This window comes from Leopardus geoffroyi, chromosome B2 (genome assembly GCF_018350155.1).
Source record: "Leopardus geoffroyi isolate Oge1 chromosome B2, O.geoffroyi_Oge1_pat1.0, whole genome shotgun sequence".
NCBI lineage: Eukaryota > Metazoa > Chordata > Mammalia > Carnivora > Felidae > Leopardus > Leopardus geoffroyi.
In genome coordinates this window covers 107,096,257-107,120,659 of record NC_059332.1, presented here as the reverse complement: position 1 = coordinate 107,120,659, position 24,403 = coordinate 107,096,257, and the positions used below count along the sequence as shown (strand labels likewise).

Here is a 24,403-nt window from a genome sequence, read left to right as displayed (position 1 = left end):
TTTTGAAAATATGTATTATTTTTATAATCAGAAAAAAAGATAAGAAATCAGTTTCTCCATAAACCTGAAAATTGCAGCTAGACTTGTGTTTTGTTTTCTGAACATAATACTTGTTAAAATTCCAGACCTCCATTGAAATTTTAGCAAAAAGTTCTGATCCTTAAATCAGTCCAGATCATTCTAGGAATTGTTTTAGTGCTGTTAACTCAACAATTTTAGAGATCACTGTTTTCTTCTATTGTATGAGCAATATGGAGAAAATTCTTTGGATGAAAACTTACCAAAGTTAACAGAGTTATTGAGTTGAATTCTCTCTACTACCTAGAAGAAAGAAGGCTACTATGAAAACCATGTTCACCTTTCAAAATTATTTGAGCCGCAAAGTTGCAACCAATTAATGACTCTTAATTAGCTAAAATCCTGTTAATCTCAGTGAACACGGCAAATTTCACACATTTGTTGTTTGCTCCTGAAGTACCTTGGATAGTGGCAAATCTTTCTCATTGGGGCAGCAATTGCCAGGACCCCAGCCCAGTTGGGGCTACTCAGAACTTTCTCTTAGGAGTCTGTATGCCCGAGTGGCATTCTGAGTCCACATAAACCTGTTGTTCCTCTAGGGGCGCCTGGATGGCTCAGTTGGTTAAGCGTCTGACTTGGGCTTGGGTCATGATCTCATGGTTCCTTGGATTCTGTGTCTCCCTCTCGCTCTCTGCCCCTCCCCCCCTTTGACCCCAACTTGTGCTGATGCTCTCTCTGAAAAATGAATAAACATTTAAAAAAAAAACCCGAAACTGTCATTCCTCTTGATCCTGCCTTCCTCTGCTATTCAAAATGTAAGGTGCTTGCGTATCTATACTATTGTATAGTTTCAGTCCATGTTGCTATGTGCTGCCTTCCTGGTAACCCATCCTTTGTTTTCTGTCCTTGGAAACATTTTCATCATGCTTTACAGAACCCTCACCTTACTATTTAAAATGAACAAATCCAACTCCCTTATATCTTCAAAGATTGTTGCAGTTGTGTTCTCCGGGAAGCAGATGTTAACATGGAGTTAGGAGTGCAAGAGGTTTATTGGAAGGTAACACCTGTGACAGATGCAATAGGATTGCAAAGACTCAGACCCTAGTGCAGATCTGGCTAGGTCACAGTCAACCCAGTAGAGAGCTAGAAAACAAAAACTGATGATTACAAGGGTTCTGCATCGGAAAGAATGGCAGGCCCCCATGTCTCTGCCATGTTCAGTCACAGGCTGGGGCGATCCAGGAAAAGTGTGGCCTCCACTCAAAAGCTGAGGCAGATCCCTCCCTCAGGTGCTAACTGCTGGAAACTGTCAGTCAACTGCATTCCTTGTGGCTGAACATCAAAGTCTTTCCTGAAGGGAGATCAGAGACAGACATACAACTCCAATGCTGCCTCATAGATTAATTCCTCCACTGTCCCACTTCTGAAATCTTAAGCCCCACGACATTCTCCCCACTTACCCTAATGCCCCATCTTTCCACCCTTCACTCCCTGATTGTCATTGTATTTGCTTTGCGATTTCATGGGAATCTTCCACTCCCTTATTCCTTCAACCTTCTGTCAATGTTTCAGCTGTCTCTTGATTTCACTGTTTTCCCTAGATAGGATAGACCCAGATTCCCATCACTTCACTCATTCTCCAGCCAGTATCCTTGAATTTTTTGCCCCCTTTCCGTAAGTGCCCACATCACAAAATCCTGTTATACTATCTGCCTTCTTTATTCCTATACTCAAACTGCTGGGTGCAGCTAAAGAAAATCATACAACACCACAGATTAATGTCACATGGTTTCCAATCTTAGCTGAACCCTAAACATTATACAGAAATCCTATAATTAGGCACTTCCTTCTCACATGGCATCTGAAGAAAAATCTTATAATTTGTTTTGCAACATATTAAAGAGCATGATGGGAAAAGCATGGGCTTTGGGATCATACGGATTAGATCTGAATCCTAGCTCTTTACTGCCTGTATGACCTTACTTCTCTGGGTCTTTTTCTCCCAATCTTTAAAATGGAGCTAATATTGACTATTAATGACAGACTGTTTTATTCATTTATTTAAAAATTTTTAATTCCAGTGTAACTAACATACAGTATTATATTAGTTTCAGGTGTACAATATTATGACTCAGCAATTCTATGCATTACTCAGTGTTCATTGTCATAAGTGTACTCTTAATCCCTTTCATCTATTTCACCCATCCCCCACAAACCTCCCCTCTGGTAACCACCAGTTTGTTCTCTATATTAAGTGTCAGTTTTTGGTCTGTCTCTTCTATCTTTTGTTCATCTTAAAAAAAATTATTTTTTATTTTTGTTTTGATGACAGATGGTTGTGAGGATTACATAAAACATTTAACTGGTTTAGTAAGAGGTCTCAAATGACTTAAATATAAATATTCTAAAGTCCCACTACTGTTACCAACTGTACTTTATTGAAAACCCACTTTTCCACTGAATTTATCTCAATCCAATCGATAATGTTTTAGCCACTTTAAGTTATTAAAACAGTCCTCTTCTCCACTAGTGCAGGTTAGATGGGAGACTCTGTGTGTGTGTGTGTGTGTGTGTGTGTGTGTGTGTGTGTTTAGTGAAGGCATGAGCTGCTTTCTTGGACTGCACACTTTACTCCATGCACTTACCTTTCTGATGTCTAAACAGGAAGACAGGGAAGAACTTGTCTTTTTATACATTGTCAAAGTTGCTGTCCTCCTTCACTGTAAATGACCTTGTATCTTTACACATGTATGAAGTGCCATTCACAAATATGTCAGTCCTAAGCAGTTTCAGTAAACATTGATGGTACTGTGGAACACTTAAATTTGTCTTTTGTTTAAATTCCATCCTTCTCAGCCTTGCCTCCCACTCAAAGGACTGCTCCATGATTTAGTGGTCCATTTCTTACCTACTTTCTCATTGGCCATTGCAGCCCAACTTTGGAGCCAAAGATACAGGTGGGATTCATCTTCTGTATCTCCCAGGAATCATGGAGTTGAGATTAGGTATCCTTACCTTCTTGGCCTGGCCATATCACAGATGAGGAAAGTGAGGTACAGACAGATTGAATAACCTTTATGTCTTCTATTTACCTTTCTATAGTTGAATGTATCTGCTAGGACTATAAATAAGATTTTCCAAATCCATTGTTAAAAGAACGAGTTTCTTAGTTTTCTTTTTTTCATTATTATAAATGATTATTTGAGATTACAACCACCCATAATAAATTCAGTAACTTGTCATTTTTGTGACCTGGAAGAGGTTATATATCACGGTCCTTGTAACACTCTTGGTACACCAGAATTATCTGTTCCTTGGAATTTTTTAGTCTTCATCCACAAATCTGTCCCTCTAAAGTGGCAATTGTTCTTTAGGAGCTATTTAAATTGTTATCGGATGGTTTAATTTTTCTATATTTTTTTGGTTTTGATATTTTATGTTTCTATAAACATTAACTTCTCTTGAAGTTTCCTCATATTATGCACAAGATAGATTATCTTCTCATTTTAAAATATCAGTTTTATCCTTTGTTACATTACTCTTCAATTCTCTGGTTGTTGTTTGCCCAATATGATGAATTGATGTGAGAAAAATACATGTAATATAGTTTAACTTAATCAGATCAGAGATTCATATCCAAATAATATTTTTAAAGTTTATTTATTTTGAGAGAGAGAGAGAGCAGGGGAGGGTCAGAAAGACAGGGAGAGAGAATCCCAAGCAGGGTGTGTCCTCTCTGCACAGAGCCTGACAGGTGGTGGCTTGATCTCATAAAGCATGAAATCATGACCTGAGTTGAAATCAAGAGTCGAATGCTTAACTGACTGAGCTACCCAGGCGCTCTTCCAAAAGATTAACAAATGCAACATTTATTTTTGTTTTTAAATAATGTCTTTTTTTGAATACACTATTTCATTCTTTTTATTTATTTTTTAAAATTTTATTTTTAAAAATAATCTCTACACCCAACATGGGGCTTGAACTCAGAACCTTGAGATCGAGAGTCACATGCTCCACCAACCGAGCCAGCCAGGTGCTCCTTGAATACAATATTTTAAATGAAAAGTTTAATATAGTTTGATATTAAATATGGTGTTGTTTTGTACTATTTTACTCTTTTGTGATCTGGTTTATATTTTTTAAAAGTCCCCTCCCAAGATATTAAGTATCTAAATTTCACCTAAGCACGTGTATTTGTATACACACACACAAACATACACGGTCACTGTTTTCATTATTTGCTTTTATTATCTCTGCTTACAAGAACAATTACTGAAATACTTAAGTTCAGGAATACTTAAGTTCAGTCTTTGCTTATAAGATTTTCCTTATAGTTTTTTTTTCATACTATCATAACAAACCAAAAATATGCCAGTTTACCACATCAGGCTTGGTAATGGTTAAGTAGTTCTTAGGCTTTCAAGCCTTTGCTATGATAAATTTTAATCATTCGGAGAAACATGGATACTGGGTGTAATATGGATATAGGGGAATCTGAGTTCAGATTCTGAGAATACTCACAATCTCTATGATTAAAAAAATGGTTGGTTACAGTTTACTTCACATACAGAATATTCTCACTTAGTATTTAGGTTATTTTAATTGCATTAGATCTGTATCCTTTCAAGTTTAATTAGTAGGAACACAAAATTTTTTATCTTTGGTGCCAACTGCCAATGTAACATGTTTTTACTATTTCCTCTTACTCTGTAATAGGCATTTAAAATATTTTATAGGCTCAGCTTCAGATGTTCTTTTGCATGTGTAGTGGCACACCCTTCACATTGGTAAAAAACATGTAGAAAACTTGAGCAAGTGATTTTTTTTCCCTAAAATACTACTTAGAATTGAATGCAAGTTGGCAGTTTTTGGAATAACAAATAAACATATTTTAAACTCACAAAAGACCAACATTTATCTGTAATTCATACATTTCTTAGAACTGTATTAAAAAAAGTTTGGTGTTTAACAAATACTGTACCTAATATGAGACTATGGTAACTATAAATCATGAAAAAAAGGATACTGTGATATAGCACTATAGCTTCTGATAATTCTTTTTGGAATTTATTATCATTAATTGTTAGGCTTCATTCTGAACCTCAACTGTTCAAGTGCCTAAACTTGAATGCCTAAACTATTCAAATGAGCTCATGCACATTTAAATCAGGAAAAGTAGCCAATCATATCCTTCTTCCATATTTCTGTCACTTTCTATCCTCAGAACAAAGTGACTCTTGGGCCGCCTGCTCATGATTTGGAGAAATAGTGGAACTCTACTGGAGGGAGACGAAATGTAAAACTGCAATGAAATAAAGTACAACACAGATGTAGTAAGTAATAAACTACACAAGTAAATGTAATTTAACCTCTAAAAGTTTTAAGCAGTATTTCCCAACTCCAAAGTCTTTAAGTAGAAATAAGAGGCCTTAATTACTAACAAACTTCTAAAACAAACAAACAAAAGGCATCACTGGACTCAAAGTCTTGTTAAGGGTAGGGACTTCCTTTTCAGTTTGTCTCTGATTTACGAGCCAGGGGGTAGAACCCGCTTTCTTCTACAGTGCTCTACCAATATTTATTAAATGAACTGTTTTGTATCTAAATATTGGAAGGATCCTAATATTGCCAATGAAAAGTAAGATATAAGAAAAGGCTGGTGGACCCTTTTATGCTTCCTTCCAGAATACTTACTTGCTCCTGTACTCCAGGTTTAGATGAAGGGTGGGAACGGACCAAATGTAGGAAGAACAAGAAGGTGTAGGGTGTAAGGAAGTTACTCCCATTACAGACTTTGGTACCATTTTGATTCCTCTCTGGTTGCTTATCTGAATTTCTGAATTCCTGGGCTACTAGATTAAAATTTACAGCTCCTCTCTGAACCCTCTGGTCCTTTCTGCTTTTTCCTGTGCACATTCTTGTATAGTAGGTATTTTGCTACCCTCTCCCCCTTGACCGCCCCCCCCCCCCCCGCCACTGAATTTACGAGTTCAGGAAAACGACTTATTTTCTGTCCCACAAAGCGATTTATAAACGATGTTTCTGGAATGTATGATGACTTCAATCCCAATCCCAAATAAGACTGGCAGTCCCTCAACCCCTCTCAGGAGAGCCTCTTAGCTCCAGTAGTTATGCAGCGAAGACAGGTCTTCCTCTTCTTTTCCAGAGAGGTGCCCCGGAGGGCTTGAGGGATTACCCAAGCGAGGGCGGTACCGAAAGATACCGCTCCGGGCCACATTCTATTCATCCTCTTTTCTCGTCTGACCGAGTGCAAGGATGGGGAGGGAGGGATGCAGCTGGTGCTTCGAGTCTATCCACCAGTCCCGGAGTAAGCGAACCGGCGTAAGGGTACCCAGCGGCACCGGCCCGCAGTTCCCGCCCCGCGCCGCGCACGCGTTATGTAAGCGCCCGAGGCCCCGCCCCTGGCAGGCCCCGCCCCCACCCTGCCCGGCTCCGGCTCCGGCTCTGCCGGCGGAGGGGGCGGAGAGAAGCCGCAGCTGCAACTTCGCCTGGAGGCTCTGATCCTAGCCTGGGCTCAGCCGGGGACCCAGCCGCCGTCACTGCGGAGCCGCCCGCTTCCTCGGCCCGGGCCTCAGCGCAGCGGGCTCGGCCATGGCAGCCGCCGCCGCCGGCGCCGCGGCGAATCTGGCCCCTGCGCTCGCCGCCAGTCGCTGAGCAGCCGTTAACCAGACCGCCCGCCCGCCCTCCTGCTGGTGCCTCCGCGGCCCCAGGTTCCGCACAAGTTTCCGCCGCCGAAGAAGCAGGAGGCGAAGGCGGGGGAGGACGGACTAGGGGAGTCGTACGCCCCCGGCCCTCCCGCCCGCTATGTGGGGGCGCTTCCTGGCCCCGGAGGCCGGCGGCCGGGACAGCCCCGGCGGAGCCCGCAGTCTCCCGGCGGGTAAGTAACGGGACAGTCCCTCCCCCGCGGCTGGTGTGGGGGTCGCGGCCGACCGCGACGCCTCGGGACCCTGCCGCCGTTCCCTTCCCTTCTCAGGCCTGCCTTCCCCCCCCGCCCCAGGCCGCCTCCCCGACGCCGCCGCGCGCCCGCCCGCCCCGTTTCCTCCCGGCTGCCGACACCCCGGCACCGCGGGCTGACATCTGGCGGGCCGCGTCCCTGGTCCCGTCCGCCCCTGCATCGCGCGGCCGGGCGTCCAGCCCGCTCCTCCCCGGGCCGCAGCCCCGGCGCCCCAACTTCAAGCTCGCCAGGGCCTCCTCTGGTTGCGCTTTGTTGTCCGGCCTCCTCCCTTTTCCCTCGTGGGGTGTGTGGCCGACGTGGATAACGGGGCTCACGGGGACCCGAGCGGGAAGGTCGCTGCGACCGTGCTGCGGCGGCGGCTTGGGGCGCGCCTGGGAGGGCCGGGGTCTGCTGCGCCCACGCCCGCAGCTGCTACTTGGGGCGTTTTGGGGCGGGAGGAGGTTGCTGGTGATGCCATCTCCTCCATAAGTGATCCCCGAGGGGACTTTAGCCCCTCAGTGAAACCTGGTCACCTCCCCGCAGCTCTCTCTGGCGTCAGGGGAGGACACGTCCTGCATGAGCCAATCGATCTCTGAGCGGCGGGGGTGTTAATGCGTTTGCCTCTCCCTGGCCCCTTCAGGGAAAATTTGGAGATTGCCGCGTTCACTGTGTGAAGGGAGCGGTTTGTGTCGGACAGCCATTTCATGCCTGCATCGCTCAGAAGTTGTGTGGGAGCCACCAGATTGGGATAAATCCTCCCCTAATTTGGGATGAAAAAGATAAGGCTTAAAAAAAAAATAAGACTTGGGTTGCCTGTGACAAGTTGTCTGACCCTGACGATTCCCCAAGACACTTTAATTGGATCTTGAACCCTTTGAGAAGCTGAAAGTTATATAGGCCTTTTATCCAGAAAAAAATTGCCATACGTACAGACGTAAAATTTTTTCCTCCAATTTTAGGTGGTTCTCGAACTCCTAAGTAACCTTGTTCCACAAAATATTTTGAGTTCCACTTGTAACTGACATTTTTGTATACATTTTTAAAGCTATTTGCAAAACAAAAACCGTAGAAGCAGCATATGGAAGTGAGAATTTTTTTTTCTGGTAGCATTTTCTGCTCTTTAAAGTATACCAGGCACAGTTGCTATTAAAATTTCAAATAATGTAATTCTATGATAGTTTAGAAATTTGTGATGTGTTTTTTTTTTAGACATATAATTTTACTAGTTATTGGGGGACTGTAATTGACAAGTACAAATTGTATATATACTTAAGGTGTCCAACTTGATGTTTTGATGTATGTATATGTATGCATTGTGAAGTGATTTCCACAATCAAGCTATTTAACATATTCATCACCTCATAGAGTTACAATATTTGTGTGTGTGTGGTGAGAACACTTAAGATTTATCCTCTTAGCAAATTTCAAGCATATTGCACGGTATCAAGTGTAGTCACCATACTGTACTTTATTCGAGACATATGTAAATTTTTAAATCCAGAGTTAAATTTAAAATCATTCTCTTAAATTTGGTTCTGCAACACTTGTAGCAATAATGGAACTTAATGTAGGCATGGATTTAGTTAAAAAAATGTAAGTGGGAATTATCTTCTCTAAGATGTATACTATTTATCCTAATAAGGGGAGAGTGCAGTTGAGAGGTTTCCGATGCTTACTGACTACTAGAAATACTACAGTCACAGTTAACTTCAGTAAGCGAGAAGACAACTTCATTATCCCTAGGGATTGGAGGGAGTGGTTTCAATTTATCTGTACCTGTCAAGAACCATCTGTAGTGTCTTTGTAACCTAACCTCTTGAAAGAGATTTGTAATAATAACATGTTTGGAGATATAATGTCACCCAAGCATTGTATCCATTTTTCCATTGTTTTCCACGAGGAAGAAAACCTCATAGTGAGCAGAAGTTAAGCAACTGAAGGAAGGACTTTGAGGTTGTATTGCAGGCCCTCGACCTTTGCTGTAACAAAGAATATAGTGAAAGGAGATAATTTATAAACAGTACCCAGGTTGAAGGAATTTGGACAGGATATCTTTACAAAGCATATATTTTATCATATTTTGACAGTGATAAGCCATTGGTAAGTCAGGACATGCCTTTCCAATAAATTTTTTTTTCAGCGATATGCCGAGAGTGAATTACTTTTACAGTAATAGTGATGTACTTTTTGCTATGCTTCTTTATTCTTTTTTTTTAAAAAATGTTTTTTAATGTTCATCTATTTTCGAGAGAGAGGGAAAGAGAGCAGGGGAGGGGCAGAAGGAGAGGGAGACACAGAATCTGAAGCAGGCAACAGGCTCTGAGCTGTCAGCACAGAGCCCGACGCGGGGCTCAACCCATGAACCGTGAGATCATGACCTGAGCTGGTCGGACACTTAACTGCCTGAGCCACCCCGGTGCCCCAATGCTTTATTCTTGAGCAAATAAGTATTTAAAATTATTTTTTAGTTAATTTTATAAAGTTATACCTTAGATGAAAAACTTACATGTAGTTTCTTTTACAAACGAACAGATGGTAAAGGTCAAGATAATGACCTCTGAGATGCTTTATGCAGGGATTTCTTTTCCTTTCTGAGAATTTGAAGAAAATTTATATTTTTGAAATAATGTTCAGTATATCTTTTGACCAACTTGAGCAATTTTAGAATTTTGTGAAAACAAAGAGTTGTTTTCTGATTGTATTTGTCAGCAATCATTTTATTCCTGAAGGCCAATATGAAACCAGGGATAAGTAAATAATTTCTGGTATTGAAATGAGTTTACTACTTCATTATGTGGGTTAATTCTAGGTATCCTAAAACTGATTTGTTTATAGAAATATGTAACTGGACTAAAGAGAAAATCAGTGGTAATGTAGAATCAGCTGAAAATATTGAAGGTAACAATTTTTTTAAGGTAATGGTAGTAAAATCAAATAGGAACGATAACAAGTGTGGTTTGGAGAATACTGAACTTTTGACCTTTGCTTTGGGATTTAATTTTGTTTTGGTACCTACAGTTTTTCAGCTTTATAGAGTAAACGTTTATAAATGTAAATAATATGAACATGTTCATATATTTCCATACAAAGAACACCCCCCTTTCCCCCTTTTGTGTTGGCAAGTATGGTTAGATGGCTAATTTTATTTTGAGAGAAAGCACAAGTTGGGGAGGGGTTGGGGGGGGGAGAGAGAGAGAATCCCAAGCAGGCTACATACTGTCTGTGGAGACTCTGATGCCAGGCTTAGACTCCCCGTGAGATCATGACCTGAGCCGAAGTTGGACGCTTAACTGAGCCACCCAGTTGCCCGTTGAAAGCTAATTTTAAATAGAAGAAGTGATATGTCTTTATGTATTTGATTGAATGCATTTGAGAATACCTTGCTGTTCAAAATGTATAATCAGAGGGAGAGGGAAAGGGAGAGAGACTCTTAAGCGGGCTCCGTGCCCTTCCTGGAGCCCAAAGCAGGGCTCCATCTCACAACAGGAAGATCATGGCCTGAGCCTAAATGAAGTCTGACATTTAACCAACTAAGCCATCCAGATGCCCCTTTCTTTCCTTTATGTTTTAAAAATCTAGTATGATATAGTGGTGTTTTGAGTACTTTTGCCTAGTTATACCGAATTTGATTCATTTTATAAATTATACTTTAAAAATATTAATATATTCAACCCTTACAACATTTGGGGGCAGGATATGATAGTTTTAAAGTATGCTAAAATATGAAAACATGAGATCTGGAGAAATGTCAGTGCCTTGAGCTTGAAATCTTCTTCCTAGTTGATGCATTGCCATAAGGTGTTTAGTGATGTCATAATGATAGTAGTGATAACTGGTATGCTTACACCAGATACTGAGGTATTGTTCTGTGGTTCTGAATTAGATGGATCTAAAAGTACTGTGGTAACAATGAAACGTAACTCTTTTGCCTGAACTCATTTGGACATGTTCTATTATAATAGGCTTTGGGGGGTGAGGGGCGAATCTTAATTTTAGTAATGACTGTGGTGAAATGAACTTGATTAGTAATTGGAACTTGATCATTTCTTGGCTTGAATGGAGCTGGTAAATTAATCTGAGGCCAGGGAATAAATGGTGAGTTGACAACCACTATTGTCATGTTGTGAATATTTTTGCATGTTGAGAACAGAAAAATTTTAGAGTCATGATTTTTCTGACTGGATGAAATGTTTGTATGCATATTCTGAGAAAATGGTGATGACGTGAAGAGTCCTAGATAGTATTTTACTGAGTGATGGCTTAATTAGTGGGAACTAATGTGTAAAATGTGCATTAAAAAATGAAGAATGTCATCATCTAGATAACTTCCAAAGCTGCAGTGAGATACTAATTATTATTACTACCTTAAGCATGTTCATATTTTACACTGCCAAAATAATATTCTGAAAAGTAGAATTTATCATATAAAGTATTCATTTTAAGAATGGAAATGATCGGGGTGCCTGGGTGGCTCAGTCCCTTGAGCGTCTGACTTCAGCTCAGGTCATGATCACTCTGAGTTTGAGCCCTGCATCAGACTCTGTGCTGACAGCTGGGAGCCTAGAACCTGCTTCGGATTCTGTGTCTCCCTCTTTTTCTGCCCCTCCCCTACTAACACTGTCTCTCTCCCTCTCTCCCTCTCTGTCTCTCTCTCTCTCTCTCAAAAATAAACATTAAAAAATTTAAAAAAAAAGAATGGAAATGGTCAACATAAAAAGAACGTCAAATAGCTTTTCATACTAATATCTTACTTCTACTTTCTATTTTTCTTTAATTATAAAAATCCATTGTTATTACCTGGTATAGTGGTTGGCACATAATACGTACTTGGCAAATGTTTGTGAGTCATTCTTTCAATAAATATTGTGTAATAGGCATTGTACTAGTCCGTAGCAATACATCACTGAACAAGAAAGATAAGGTCCCAGCTCTCAGGGAGCTTACATTCTAGTGGGGACGAAGCTGTCTGTAAGTAAACCAACAACAAGAGAGTTCACCTGGTAAGTACTGTGAAAACAGGGAAACTGGGTGAGATGGCAGAGGTTGAGTAGAGCTACTTTGGATCGGCTGGTCAGGGAAGGCCTTTCTAAGGAGGTAACGTTGAGCTGAGGCCAGAATGATAAGGAGCCAGACGTGAGGGGAGGAGTGTTCAGGCACAGGGCACAGACACAGCTCCAAGGTAGAAATGAGTTTGGGGAGTCTGAAGAATATCAAGAGCCAGTGAATCTGGAGCATGGAGATCAGGAATGTGAGGTGAGGGAGCCCAGATAATGTAAGGCATTGTAGGAAGTTTGGGTTCTGTTCCGTGTGAGGGGAATCTAGATATAAAAAGGGTAGGAGAGATGACCGTTCATTTATTCATTCACTGGGGAGTGCCTACTTTGAGGCAGACACTCTTCTAGCATTGGGGAAACAGAGTAGATATTCTCTGTCCTTGGTGTTTATGGATCACTCCTGGCTGTTCTGTGGGGAAAAATTCTGGAGGGTTGGGGGAAAGAAGAGCAGTAGGGAAGCCAGTTAATAGCATACTGCAGTTAATAGGTTACGTACAATAGATGGTCTGGGATCACAGTGGTAAGATTGGATTTGGGGAGAAGAGAATGGGTTTGGAATATACTTGAGAAAGCTGGGAGGATTTGCCAATGGTTTGGAGATGACAAAGGAGGGAATCAGGAATCATAAATGATATCTTAGTTTTGGTTTCAGAAATTTTGTTTGGTGGTGCTATTTCCTGAGGTGGGGGGAAGAGAGAGGAAGGCAAATAAAATCAAGAGTTCTTGTTTTGGCCACATGCTTTTTTAGAGGTTGCAGGCACCATGTTGAGTCAAGCTCAGTGGAGAGATGGGAGAGGTGCAGGTAGGCATTTTGAGAGATGTCTGTGTATAAATGGTGTTTAAAGGTGTTCACATGGAGCGAATATAGAGAATACAGCAGAGGATCAAGCTCTGGGGCATTTAATGTTTCCTGTCAGGGAGAGGAAGAGGAACAATCCAAAGAAACTGAGAGGGAGCAGCCGGTGAGTTAGGAATAAAACCACAGAGTGTGATATTCTAGAAGAGAGGAGGCTGAGGGGAGGAATAATCACTAAAGTCTTGTGGTTCCAGGAGGTCATATAAAATCAGTCAGAATAGATCAGTGGCCCTGGCCAGTTTCCATGAGAGACTGTTAAAAATTTAAAAATTGGCCAGGATTAGAGATCTAATCCATTCAGTTCTTTTTTTTCTTTTTTTCTTTTTAATGTTTATTTTTGAGAGAGAGAAAGAGTGCGCCTGCAGAGGGGCAGAGAGTGGGAGACAGGAACCTGAGCTGGCTTTGCACTGACAGCAGAAAACCCAACGCGGGGTGCGAACTCACAAAGCAAGAGATCTTGATCTGAGCCCGAATTTACGAACTGAGAGATTATGACCTGAGCTGAAGTCGGACACCCAACCCACTGAGACACCTAGGCGCCCCTCCACTCAATTCTTTATTGCATGGAGATTGATACATAAGTGCTAAATAAAAGCTTGAATTGCTTTCTCCTTACTACTTCTCAAGCTAGGGTGACCGATGGTCTGGGTTTACCTGGGGCGTTCAGTTTCAAGACTAGGGGAGGGGAAGTGTCTCCTGGGATGCCTTACATTGAACAGTGGCTAAACCTTGACTCAAGGACATCTCAAATAGTGTAAGTGTTCTTCCCACCAGAGTAGATTTTCTGTCAGGGGGACCAGACTTTGGTATTTAGTTTTATTTCATGCTTTGGCCTGAGAATCTGCCTCAAAATAGTAACTCTCTATTTTTGTTTCTTCTGTGATAAATGGTTTTAAGACTTCATTACATGGTGCTAAAATAATTGAAGTCATTGATAAGATTTTAAATTACTTTAAAGAATGAGTTTAAGATCAGGACCTTTGTTCTATACCTTTTCTGTGTAGTAGATGTCTAGTGAATAAATTTGATTGCTTTATTGATGCTACTTTTCGTTACTAAAATTCAGAGTTAGAGATGAACTGTAGTTCTTAGTTATCCTGCTGGAGAATGGGATGAAATATTTGGACTAAATTTGGTGTAAAGTTCAAAGTTTTCTACAAGGTGGTTACGTTGTAGACAGATTGTGTGTTTTTTGACTGTAAGAAATATATGTTGCCTTCCCATGACATTACAGAAGCTTTTTTGAAGCTTTCTGAGTAGTACTGAGCATTACATCTTATTTTAGGAATGATGTACTGAAAACTTTGACTAGAAATTAAGTTCTTTAATTTTGGGGAGATATGTATTAATTTTCTCAACACTTTAATTTGAAATGTTTTAGAACTAAAGTTTTGTTTCAGTTTTGGCACTTAAATTAGTTGTGTGTGGCACTTAGGTTCCTAAGTATGAGTAAACAAAAGGCTAATTGAGAAATAATTAGCCTACTCAGCTTTCTTTGGAGGTTAATGGCTACATAAATTAAAAGTAGCATTTGTTAGGTCTGACAGTTTAGGAAAATTTATTTTGATTGGGATTTTTATTTTCTCCTGGATGTTGTTGATCCTTCTAAGTTTTGGCATAATTTGCTACCATGGAGAATATTTTTTCTGGTGGTACTATGAAATAGTTACAGTGAGAGACAAAGGTGGGCCACTGGAATACTGCTTGGTATACTTTCTCCACATTTGTAGTGGTTTTATTAAAAACTTCATTTTTTACCAGTGTGTAAACTGAAACAAAGGCTTATGAGAGGTTAAATTAAATGTGGTCCTCATTCCAGATGGCTGCCAGTATACTTTTTTTTGAATACAGCATTTCAAGTAACCAGAAGATAAGCTAGGACTTCCACTTGTTTACATATTGACATCAACATGCATGTAATTTTTGTCATAGGAGGAGATAGACTTGTCTGTGTTGTTTGCTGCCCTAACCCTCTTGAATTCCTTGCTTTGTATAATGAGTACTTGGCATATATTTGTTGGTTTGAATTCATATTTTTTGTGTGAAAGGCAAACCACTTATTTATCTGGTGTCTTCTTAATTGAGGTAATTTTAATCTCAGCCTGAACCAGTGAAAACTTTTCCTTGTTATGGTAGAATTGAGAATAAGGAAATTTCAGAATTACATTGAAGGAATGTAGTCTTATACCTTTTGTGGTAATGTGTTTAAAATTATTCATAGTAGTTAATGAACTTCCCTATTTATGTTTAAGAAAACAAAGAATACTAGTTTTTGATTACTTAAAATTCAGTTTTAATTTACATTCCCACCAACAGTGCACAAGGGTTCCCTTTTCTCCACATCCTTGCAATATTTGTTATTTCTTGTCTTTTTGATAATAGCCATTCTAATGGGTGTGAGGTAGTATCTCATTATGCTTTTGATTTTCATTTTCCTAATGGTTAGTGATGTTGATGTTGACACCTTTTCATGTACCTGTAGGCCATTTTTATATCTTTTTTGGAAGAATACCTATTCAGGTCCTCAGCCCATTTAAAAAATCTGATTTGTTGTTATTGCTGTTGCTGTTGAGTTTTATGAGTTTCTTATATATTTTGGATATTAACTCCCTATCAGATACATAGTTTGGAAATACTTTTTCCCCGTTCTATATGTTGCCTTTTCATTTTGTTGATAGTTTCCTTTGCTGCATAGAAGCTTTTTAGTTTAATGTAGTCCCACTTGTTTATTTTTGCTTATGTTGCCTTTGCTTTTGGTGTCCAATCCCCCCAAAAAAACATTGTCAAGATTGATGTCAGGGAGTTTACCCTCCGTTTTCTTCTAGGAGTTTCATGGTTTTGGGTCTTGTGTTCAAGTTTTTAACCCATTTTGAGTTGATCTTTCTGTATGGTATGAAGATAGGGGCTCAGTTTTATTCTTTGGCATGTGGCTGCCCAGTTTTCTCAGCATCATGTATTGAAAGAGATCATCATTTTCCCATTGTATATTCTTGGTTCCTTTGTAGTAAATTAATATACCCTATATGTGTGGGCTTGTGTCTGGGCCTTTTTTTTTTTTTTTTATGTTTATTTATTTATTTTTGAGAGAGAGAGAGAGTGAGTGAGCAGGGGAGGGGCAGAGAGAGAGGGAGAGAGAGAATCCGAAGCAGGCTCCATAGTGTCAGCACAGAGCCCGAAGCGGGGCTCGAACTCAAGAACTGTGAGATGATGACCTGAGCCGAAACCAGGAGTTGGACACTTAACTGACTGAGCCATCCAGGTCGCCCCTAATTCTGGGCCCTTTATTTTGTTCCATTGATTTGTGTGTTTGTTTTTATGCCTGGCACTTTAGAAACAATATTTTTTCATATTTATTCAATTTTCACAAAAACCCTATAAGAGAGGTACTCTAATTTGTTTTCTCTTTTTACATGTGAAGAAACAGAGGTACAGTTTAGGTAAGTGACTTACTCAAGGTCTCACTGCTAATAAGAGGTGGAATAGAGCTTGAGTCCAGGCAGCCTGGTTTCACAGTCCATTCTTTACCACTAAGCCACACTGTTATTTCTGTAATAAAAGAAAAAAATTAGGACTATTAGAGTCAGTTACCCTAGAGACAAACAGTACTCAGATGGACTGGAGGATGGCAATGAAGAACATAAATATTGTTATTTTAAGTGTCCTTCATTTTAGCTAGATATTCTCCAGTGTAGTTTGAGGTTTTTTTCTCAGTGTGTATGTGTGGTTACTATTAATGTGAATGCTTTTTTATGTTTTAATGTTCTTTTTAATTTTTTGTGACTTGTGTTTTTTGGCCCTAGGAGGTTGTTTTCTCATATTTATTAGGTATTTTAGCCATCCCCTCAAACCACTTATAATCATTATTTTTTTTAGCTGTTTTGGAAAATATTTACTGATCTTTAGGAACTTAAATGCAAACTAGCTCAAGGGATAGTTAAAAATCTGGATTTTAAAATAGACAACAAGCCCCCCCACCCCTATTTAATCCTTTTTCTAAAAGGAAGAATATTTTTTAGATCTAATTATAATGTTTCCAGAATTTTAATTTTATACCATGAACATTTATTTGGTACCTAGTAGTAATAATGACTTAAGTTTATTGAGACCCTGCCTGGCCCTAGAGCTCTGTGTTAGAGACTAAAAAAAAAAAAAAAAAAAAAGGAAAAAAAAGGTGTCTTTCACTGTTCTTAGTTTGCTGAGGGAGAAGAAAGTCCTACACAAATGGGTTAATATAATTTAGTAAATCCCGTTCTGGAATTTTGAGTGATATATTGGGAGAGCACAAAGTAGTAGTTATTGAATGCCACTGAATACCTCTTGATACCTCTTGGAGGAATCAGAAGACATTTAGAACAAGATTCTGAACTGGGACTTTTAAAGAAGGTAGAGAAGGAAAAGAGCATGGAGTTGTTAAAGAACCTCGACTGTCTGGAGGCAGTGATTAAGTGTGTGTGGCTAGAGAGTGTTTGTAGGGCAGCTGGCATAAGGGAGATAGGGGTTGCAAAGGATTAGAAAATGGGGCTGTAATTGGTGAAGAAGTTTGCCAAACTTAAGTAGTTTGCAGGAAGGAACCTACAGATGTATGTAAGCAAGAGAATGACAAATGTACTTCATTCTCAGAAGAGAACTCTGGTAGTAGGGTCGAGATAGCTTGGGTGGAATTACTTGCAGCAGTCCAGCCAAAATATATGATCTGTGACGGTGGACATCTAATTCAGTTTAGTATTTTCAAAATGGACTGAACAGTTTTAGAAACTGATTACTCTTAAGTGTTTAAGGAATAGCTTTTTTGTTGTGTTCTCTGGATTTATTCCTTTTTAACTTAGTTGTATGTTGATTTCTACTGATAGTATTGGGGCAGTTGAAGGCCACTTTGTGTAAAAGTACTTTGTACTTGTTAACATTTCAGAGGTGTTAAAAGGTGAGACATGTGCATCTTATGTCCTACAAGGGTAAGTGTGCTTTGATATTTTCTGTTTTGTTTTATTTTATGTAAAATGGTTGGTCTCAATCCACTGATAACCTGCATTTTGAGAAACACTGCAGTTTGTGTTCATGATTTGTATTCAGCTTTTTATGTAAAAATAAATATGCTTTGTCAGTGGTGTTATTTTTATTTTCTTCTGACTTAGAGTTGTCATTAAAAAAATTAAGTAAGAGGCACCTGGGTGGCTCAGTTGGTTGAGTTTCTGACTCTTACTTTTGGCTCAGCTTATGTTCCCAAGGTCGTGGGATCAAGCCCTGCATTTGGCTCTGTGCTGACCGTTGGAGTCTGCTTTCGATTCCTGCCCCCCCCCCCCCCGTCTCCCTCTGCCCCTCTCCGCCACTCACACGCTTTCTCTCTCTAAAGTAAAAAAAAATTCAGTAAGATTGGTCGTTATTCTAAATGCAGAAAATTATAGGTATATCAACATATTGTGGAAGACTTGATACTGTATGCATTTTTGCTTCCAATTAAAAAAAAGTGCTTCAGAGAGAAAATGTAACAATAGGTTACCTCTTCATTTGATGCTAACCTTCTTATATTTCCAGTGTGATAAATATTAATAATTTTAAGTAAGTTTTTCCTGGGCATTCAGTATTCTATTTAAAAGAATTGAAATTCATGTTAAAAATTTTAAAATACCATTTCCAAAGAGAAGTTCCAGCATACAAAGGTACTTCTGTCTTTGTTCTGGAGAAAACTGATTTTACAGTCAGTTATTCAATTGCTTTAATATGATAGGACCTAGGTAAGACTTTATTGTCAGAGATCCCTGAGCCTCATTGTAATTTTTTTTTAAAAAGTCCATAGCATGTACCTAGAAATTGAGTAGTTCCCATTTCAGTAGCAGAGTTTTACAACTATAGTGTAAGAGAGTTTTCCTTATTATATCCCATGGTAAGCATATTTCCCTTCTATGCTTAACTACTTTGTGCTTCTGGATTGACTTGAATAGAGACAAGACATGGCATTCTCCTCAGAATGAATGAATTCAATCTAAATTAAAGATTAGAATGTTGTTTTATTCATGACATTTGTTAATTATTTTCAGTGTTCTAGGCATATAATATACTTTTTTTTTTTTTTTTAAAGAAGTACAGTTGAACCTTGAACAATGCAGGAGTTAGGGGCACCAGTCCCCTGTGCAGTTGAAAATCTGTGTAAATCTTTTGACTCTTGAAAACTTAACTACAATAGCTTGCTGTTGACTGGGAAGCTTTATTGATAACATAAACAGCTGATTAACACATATTTTATATGTTATATGTATTATATACTGTATTTTTACAATAAAGTAAGGCAAAGAAAGCATTATTAAAATCATAAGAGAAAATACATTTGCAGTACTACACTATGTTTGTCAGTACCATAAGTTTATGTCATCTGTGTATAAGATGAATTGTCAGTATCTATATCAATATTGTCTTAAATGGTACAAGTCTGTGTAGGTGTTGTATGTGTTAACTAACACTAGACACCAAAAATGAAAAGATAACCTGAAGAACACATTCATATATTACAGGTATACACAACAAGTCATGCATTGAAAGTGAAGAAGCAGTAATATGATTGTCCCACAGTAGCCTAGCCTATACACTAATGAATGAGTCATTGTAACATTTTAATGGCATACAGAATTATAGTCATATTCATAATATATTATTGGAAACTGTTAGATTTTTAAAAAACACTTACGTGTGGTAGGCTGATATGCAGTTTTTTTCAATGACGAGAGAGAGGGGCATACTATATGGTAATGTAATTCTTTGAAAGCAAAGTTATAAAACAGGAAGAAAACCAACACATTATTAATTTTGTATTAAATGTTACTCATTTTATGCCTATGTGAAGATAGGCTATCCACTACCATACAGGTTTTGCGCAGGATATTGTACATGGTGAATACTTAGGTGGTGATGATGATGATGGCATAAAAACATCTCACACAGTTCTTGCCTTACAGTTACTGGATTTTCATGCAAAGACATACATACAACAGGTAAATTTTTTAACTGTATGGCATGATGATTATTTCTATTCATTAAGTGGAGGTGGATCATCATAAAGGTCTTCATCTGTGTTGTGTTTCATGTTGAATAGGGAGGAGGAGGAAAAAAAGGAGGGTCTTGCTTTCTCAGGAGTAGTAGAGGTGGAGGAGGTGAAAGGGAAGACAGTAGAGGCAATCAAACTTGATATAACTTTACATAAATACATCATAATTTTGGTCTGACTTTTTCGCTTTCTCAAAAATGTTTCTATACAGTACAAGTGACTTTTCTACTATTTGCCTTAGTTTTAGTGCTTGTATCATGGAAAGGCCATGTTGTAAAAGAAGTCAAAGCAGTCTTGAGTTATCAGAACCGTTCTGCCAGATTGTTTAATGTCAGTTTGTTTTCTGACAATGCTTCCATGTCGTCTTTTTCGTTGTCTGGCATTGGTTTAGAAGCACTCATCTCTATCAAACCATCTTCTGTTAATTTCTCTGTTGTGGTATCTATTTGCTTTTCAATTTCCTCAGGACCCGTATCTTGAAAGCCTTAATTTTCCACCTATTTTGCCATATCCACATCTGTTTCGCGATTCCTTTGACTGGCTCTGTTGTTAATCCTGTGAAGTTATGTGTAACATCTTGACACTGTTTTCTCCAGCAGGAGTTTATTGTTTCAGGGTCGATGGCTTTCACAGCTTTTTCTGTAACGATGTTGGTATCTTAAATGGTGTAATCCTTCCAGACTTTTATGATGGTTCCATAGGGAACCATGCAAAATGAATCTTAAAGGTCCTTATGACCTCTTGATCTAGAGGCTGAATTAGAGACCTTGTATTAGGGACAGGTAAGCCACTTTGATATCTTTGGTGTTCAACTCATAAGGTTCTAGGTGGTCAGGGGCATTGTCCAATACCAAAAGGGCTTTGAAAAGCAATCCCTTACTGGCAAGGTACTTCCTGACTTCAGGGACAAAGCATCAGTGGAACCAGTCTAGAAAAAGCGTTCTTGTTCAGCCTGTTCTACAACCAAAAGTCTGGCTGCTGATCATTACCTTTTTCCTTCAAGGCCTGGGGGTTAGCAGCTTTACAGACAAGGACAGTCCTGATCATACACCTGACTGCATTTGCACAAAACAATAGAGTCAGCCTATCCCTTCCTGCATTAAATTTGGTGCTCGTTCCTCTTCCTTACTAACAAATATCCTTTGTAGAAATTTTTTTCCAGAGTAGGATACATTTGTCTGCCATTCAGGCAGATATCCTTTCTCGTCAGTGATTTTTGTAATGGTGTTTGGGAGCTCCTCTGCTGCCTCTTGGTCTCAGAAGCCGCTTCTCCTGTTATCTTGACATTTTTAAAGCCAAACTTCTTTCTCAAATTATCAAACCATCCTGTGCTGGTATTAAATTCTTCAGTTTTATATCCTTCACCTTCCTTTGCCTTAAGTTGTCATGTACTGTAATGAGACTTTGCTTTTTCTCAAATCAATCTAGAGTCTATAGGTAGGCCATTCTTATGGCAGTTTTGCACCCACCTACAAGCTGTATTTTCAAATCAAGAAAAAAAATTTCATAAAGTTTCCCATGTTTTTGCTCTCCTGCTGGTGTAGCTGCAGCAACAGCTTCGCAAATTTCCTTTTCTTTCTTTCTTTCTTTCTTTCTTTTTTTTTTTTAACAATGGTCTTGATATTGGATTCAAGCATTCACCTTTTTCTTTCTAATGTCCTGACTTTTCTGCTTCTTGGGAGCGTTTCTAGCATCACCAGTGATACCTCATATGGGTCCCATGGCGTTGAAAGGTTATGTTATTGCACAAAACATGAACTATGGAAACTATGTGAGATCCATGAGTGATCAGTTCATTGTGCTACACATACTAGAGATGATTACCTTCACGTGGCTTTTTAAATGGATGCTTGCAACATGTGAGTTCACTGCAATAGCAACAAGAAGTGGCTGTAAAATCATTACAGCAGTATACTGTGTACTACAGTTAATTTTATGCAGTTATGATTTATTATTACATCTTTGCATTTATTTACATTTCTCTTTGAATGGCACCATGTATGGTGTGGAAGTGTTTATGTAAGTTTTGATAAATTGTAACTTTTTGTAATAGGATTTTTATATATTTTATGGGAGTAAATGATAAAATAGGACTAGCATCTACATATATTTTATGTGTTCATGACAAACCTAACTTTTTCTTAAGTTTTTTGTTATTTCTAGGCTACTTGGTGTGTCTGCAAGTTTTTTTCATACTGTCACAAATCTCCAGGAAGTTTTCTGATATGTTTACTTAAAAAATTCCACATATAAGGGGAGTCGCTCAGTTCAAACCCATTGTTGTTCAAGGAACAACTATAATTTTAAAAATCTAAACCTTTATTTTTTAATTTCTCGGTTAGTAAGATTGGACACTGTTTCATATCTTTATTTGGCATTTACATGTACTCCCAGCCTATTTATGCTATTTGCTGGGTATTTCTGAAAAATATTTCTCCAATAGGTTTGCATATGGGAGAGAAAGTAGTGGACTGGTTACCCTTTTTGATAATGGTTTAGACAGGACTTTGAGTTCATATACAGGGGATATTACCTGAGGAGCCGATTGAAGCAAACATTTTGGTATAGATTATAGGCAGATCAGAGAACAGGCCTGGTTACAGAATACTTTCACTTGGTGCTTTTATAGGTGAGTAATTAATTAAGTGAATTAAAGTAAGTCCCATTCAGAGAGAGGTCTGGAACCTACAAAGTTTTAAGTGGTTGTTCTGGACATCAAAGCTTGTAGAAGTGTCTCTGGTCAATATTTTAAATTTTTAGTTAGTTTAAATGTATATGGTTTTCAAGGCTACTTATTTGTTTTATACATCTATGAAACCAAAACATTTAATTTATAAATTACATGTAAATAGAAATTCAAACTAATATTAACATGACATAATGTTTTATTAAAACTAAAGATTTAATGTTGGAATTAATATTGGTAGAAACCAGCTTCAGCTCTGGTTTTATTATTAATCTGTTTATGAATTTTGATTTTTTAATATTAATATAAAGAATGGCTATCCTGAAGGTGTGGTAAAATGATTTAATTCATTTTATGGACATGTTTATCTTTCTGTGATCCTTATGTTGAAATCTAAAAACTTTATTTTTTCTAAAGACTGCTAGAGGGCACTTGGGTGCCAGTTTCAAAGTGTGCCAGTTTGTAATTCTGTGAAGATGTCTTATTTCATATCATGATAAGTGCCCCATGTGTTATTTGCTCTTTACTTAGAAGTAGCTGTACTCGTGAACATGAAACACAAATGTGGGCATTAAAATTACTCAGATCATCTGTAATGTGCTTATTAATTTTTTAAGGATGCATTGAAATGAAAGCCCCAAATTCTTATATAGAACTTGTTAACTTCCACAAGTCTTCAGGCTCCAATTTGAGAATCACTGTGTTAGCCATTCATAAAGATATGTGCTTCTATAGCTTTTATATAAAATTCAGCAGATTCAAAATTGCTCTTTCAGATCATACTAACTTCTATAAACTAGTAATAAATAGTTCACAGACTGGTACTGGTTCACAGATATACTTTGTGTGGCATTGTAATGGATACTAATTAATGAAGTATGCAGAAAAGTAAAATGAAGGATGAAACCACAAAAGGCAAATAAAAATTAAAAATGGAAAAGATAAGTAAAAATAAAGACTGAGAGAACATTGAAAAATGATGTTAGCTAAAAAATAAAGATTTAATATATATAACTCAAGGGAAAATAGAGCAGAGAGCCAAGATGTTATGGTGTTTAACTTTTACCAAAATGTAACTAAAGAAATAAATACACGATAATTTTAAATGTTAAGTGATAAGTATATAATAGAAAAAAAAAGATTTATTTTCCATTAGCATATTGCACTTAAATTATCATGCGGTATGATTCAATTAGGCTTTCCCTGGACCTCCATTCTCAGCTAATGCCTCTGTGTGGAATGATAGATGCCTGCATATCAAATATTCCAGAGCAGAGTGCTGGCATTTATAGACAGATAGATAGATTTGACATTTTATTTTATTTTATTTTTTTATTTTTAATTTTAGAGAGACTGTGAGCAGGGTATCGGGGTAGAGGAAGGGAGAGAGAATCCTAAGTAGGTGCCACTCTCAGTACAAAGCCACATGTGAGGCTTGATCCCACCACCCTGGGATTGTGACCTGAGCTGAAATCGAGTCAGATGCTCAATTGACTGAGCCACCCAGGCATCCCGATTTGACATTTTATTTTATTATTTTTTTTAATGTTTATTTATTTTTGAGAGAGAGAGCATGAGTGGGAGAGGGGCAGAGAGAGGGAGACAGAGAATTTGAAGCAGGCTCTGTGCTAATTGCACAAAACTCAAAGTGGGGCTCCAGCTCACAAAGTATGAGCAGAAGTAGGATGCTCAACCAACTGAGCCACCCAAACACCCCCTGATTTGAAAGTTTTAACAAGGCAGCAGTACGTGTTTAATTAAAAGTTCAATACCTGTAAGGGGAAATCAGAGTCCT

At 38.5% G+C, this 24,403-nt stretch overlaps 1 protein-coding gene across 4 annotated transcripts in view; it reads left to right on the top strand.

Moving 5' to 3' along the window:
• Positions 1 to 6,453: 6,453 nt before the first annotated feature.
• The window catches only part of CEP85L (centrosomal protein 85 like), a 171,335-nt gene continuing 153,385 nt past the window's right edge, over positions 6,454 to 24,403 (top strand). For all 4 annotated transcript variants that reach the window (XR_006717520.1, XR_006717521.1, XM_045499406.1 and 1 more), the window contains exon 1: positions 6,454 to 6,919. Coding sequence is in view for 2 of the 4 variants with exons in the window: in XM_045499406.1 (XP_045355362.1) it covers positions 6,847 to 6,919 (73 nt within the window). In the remaining 2 variants the exon portion in view is untranslated. The remainder of the gene's footprint in view (positions 6,920 to 24,403) is intronic.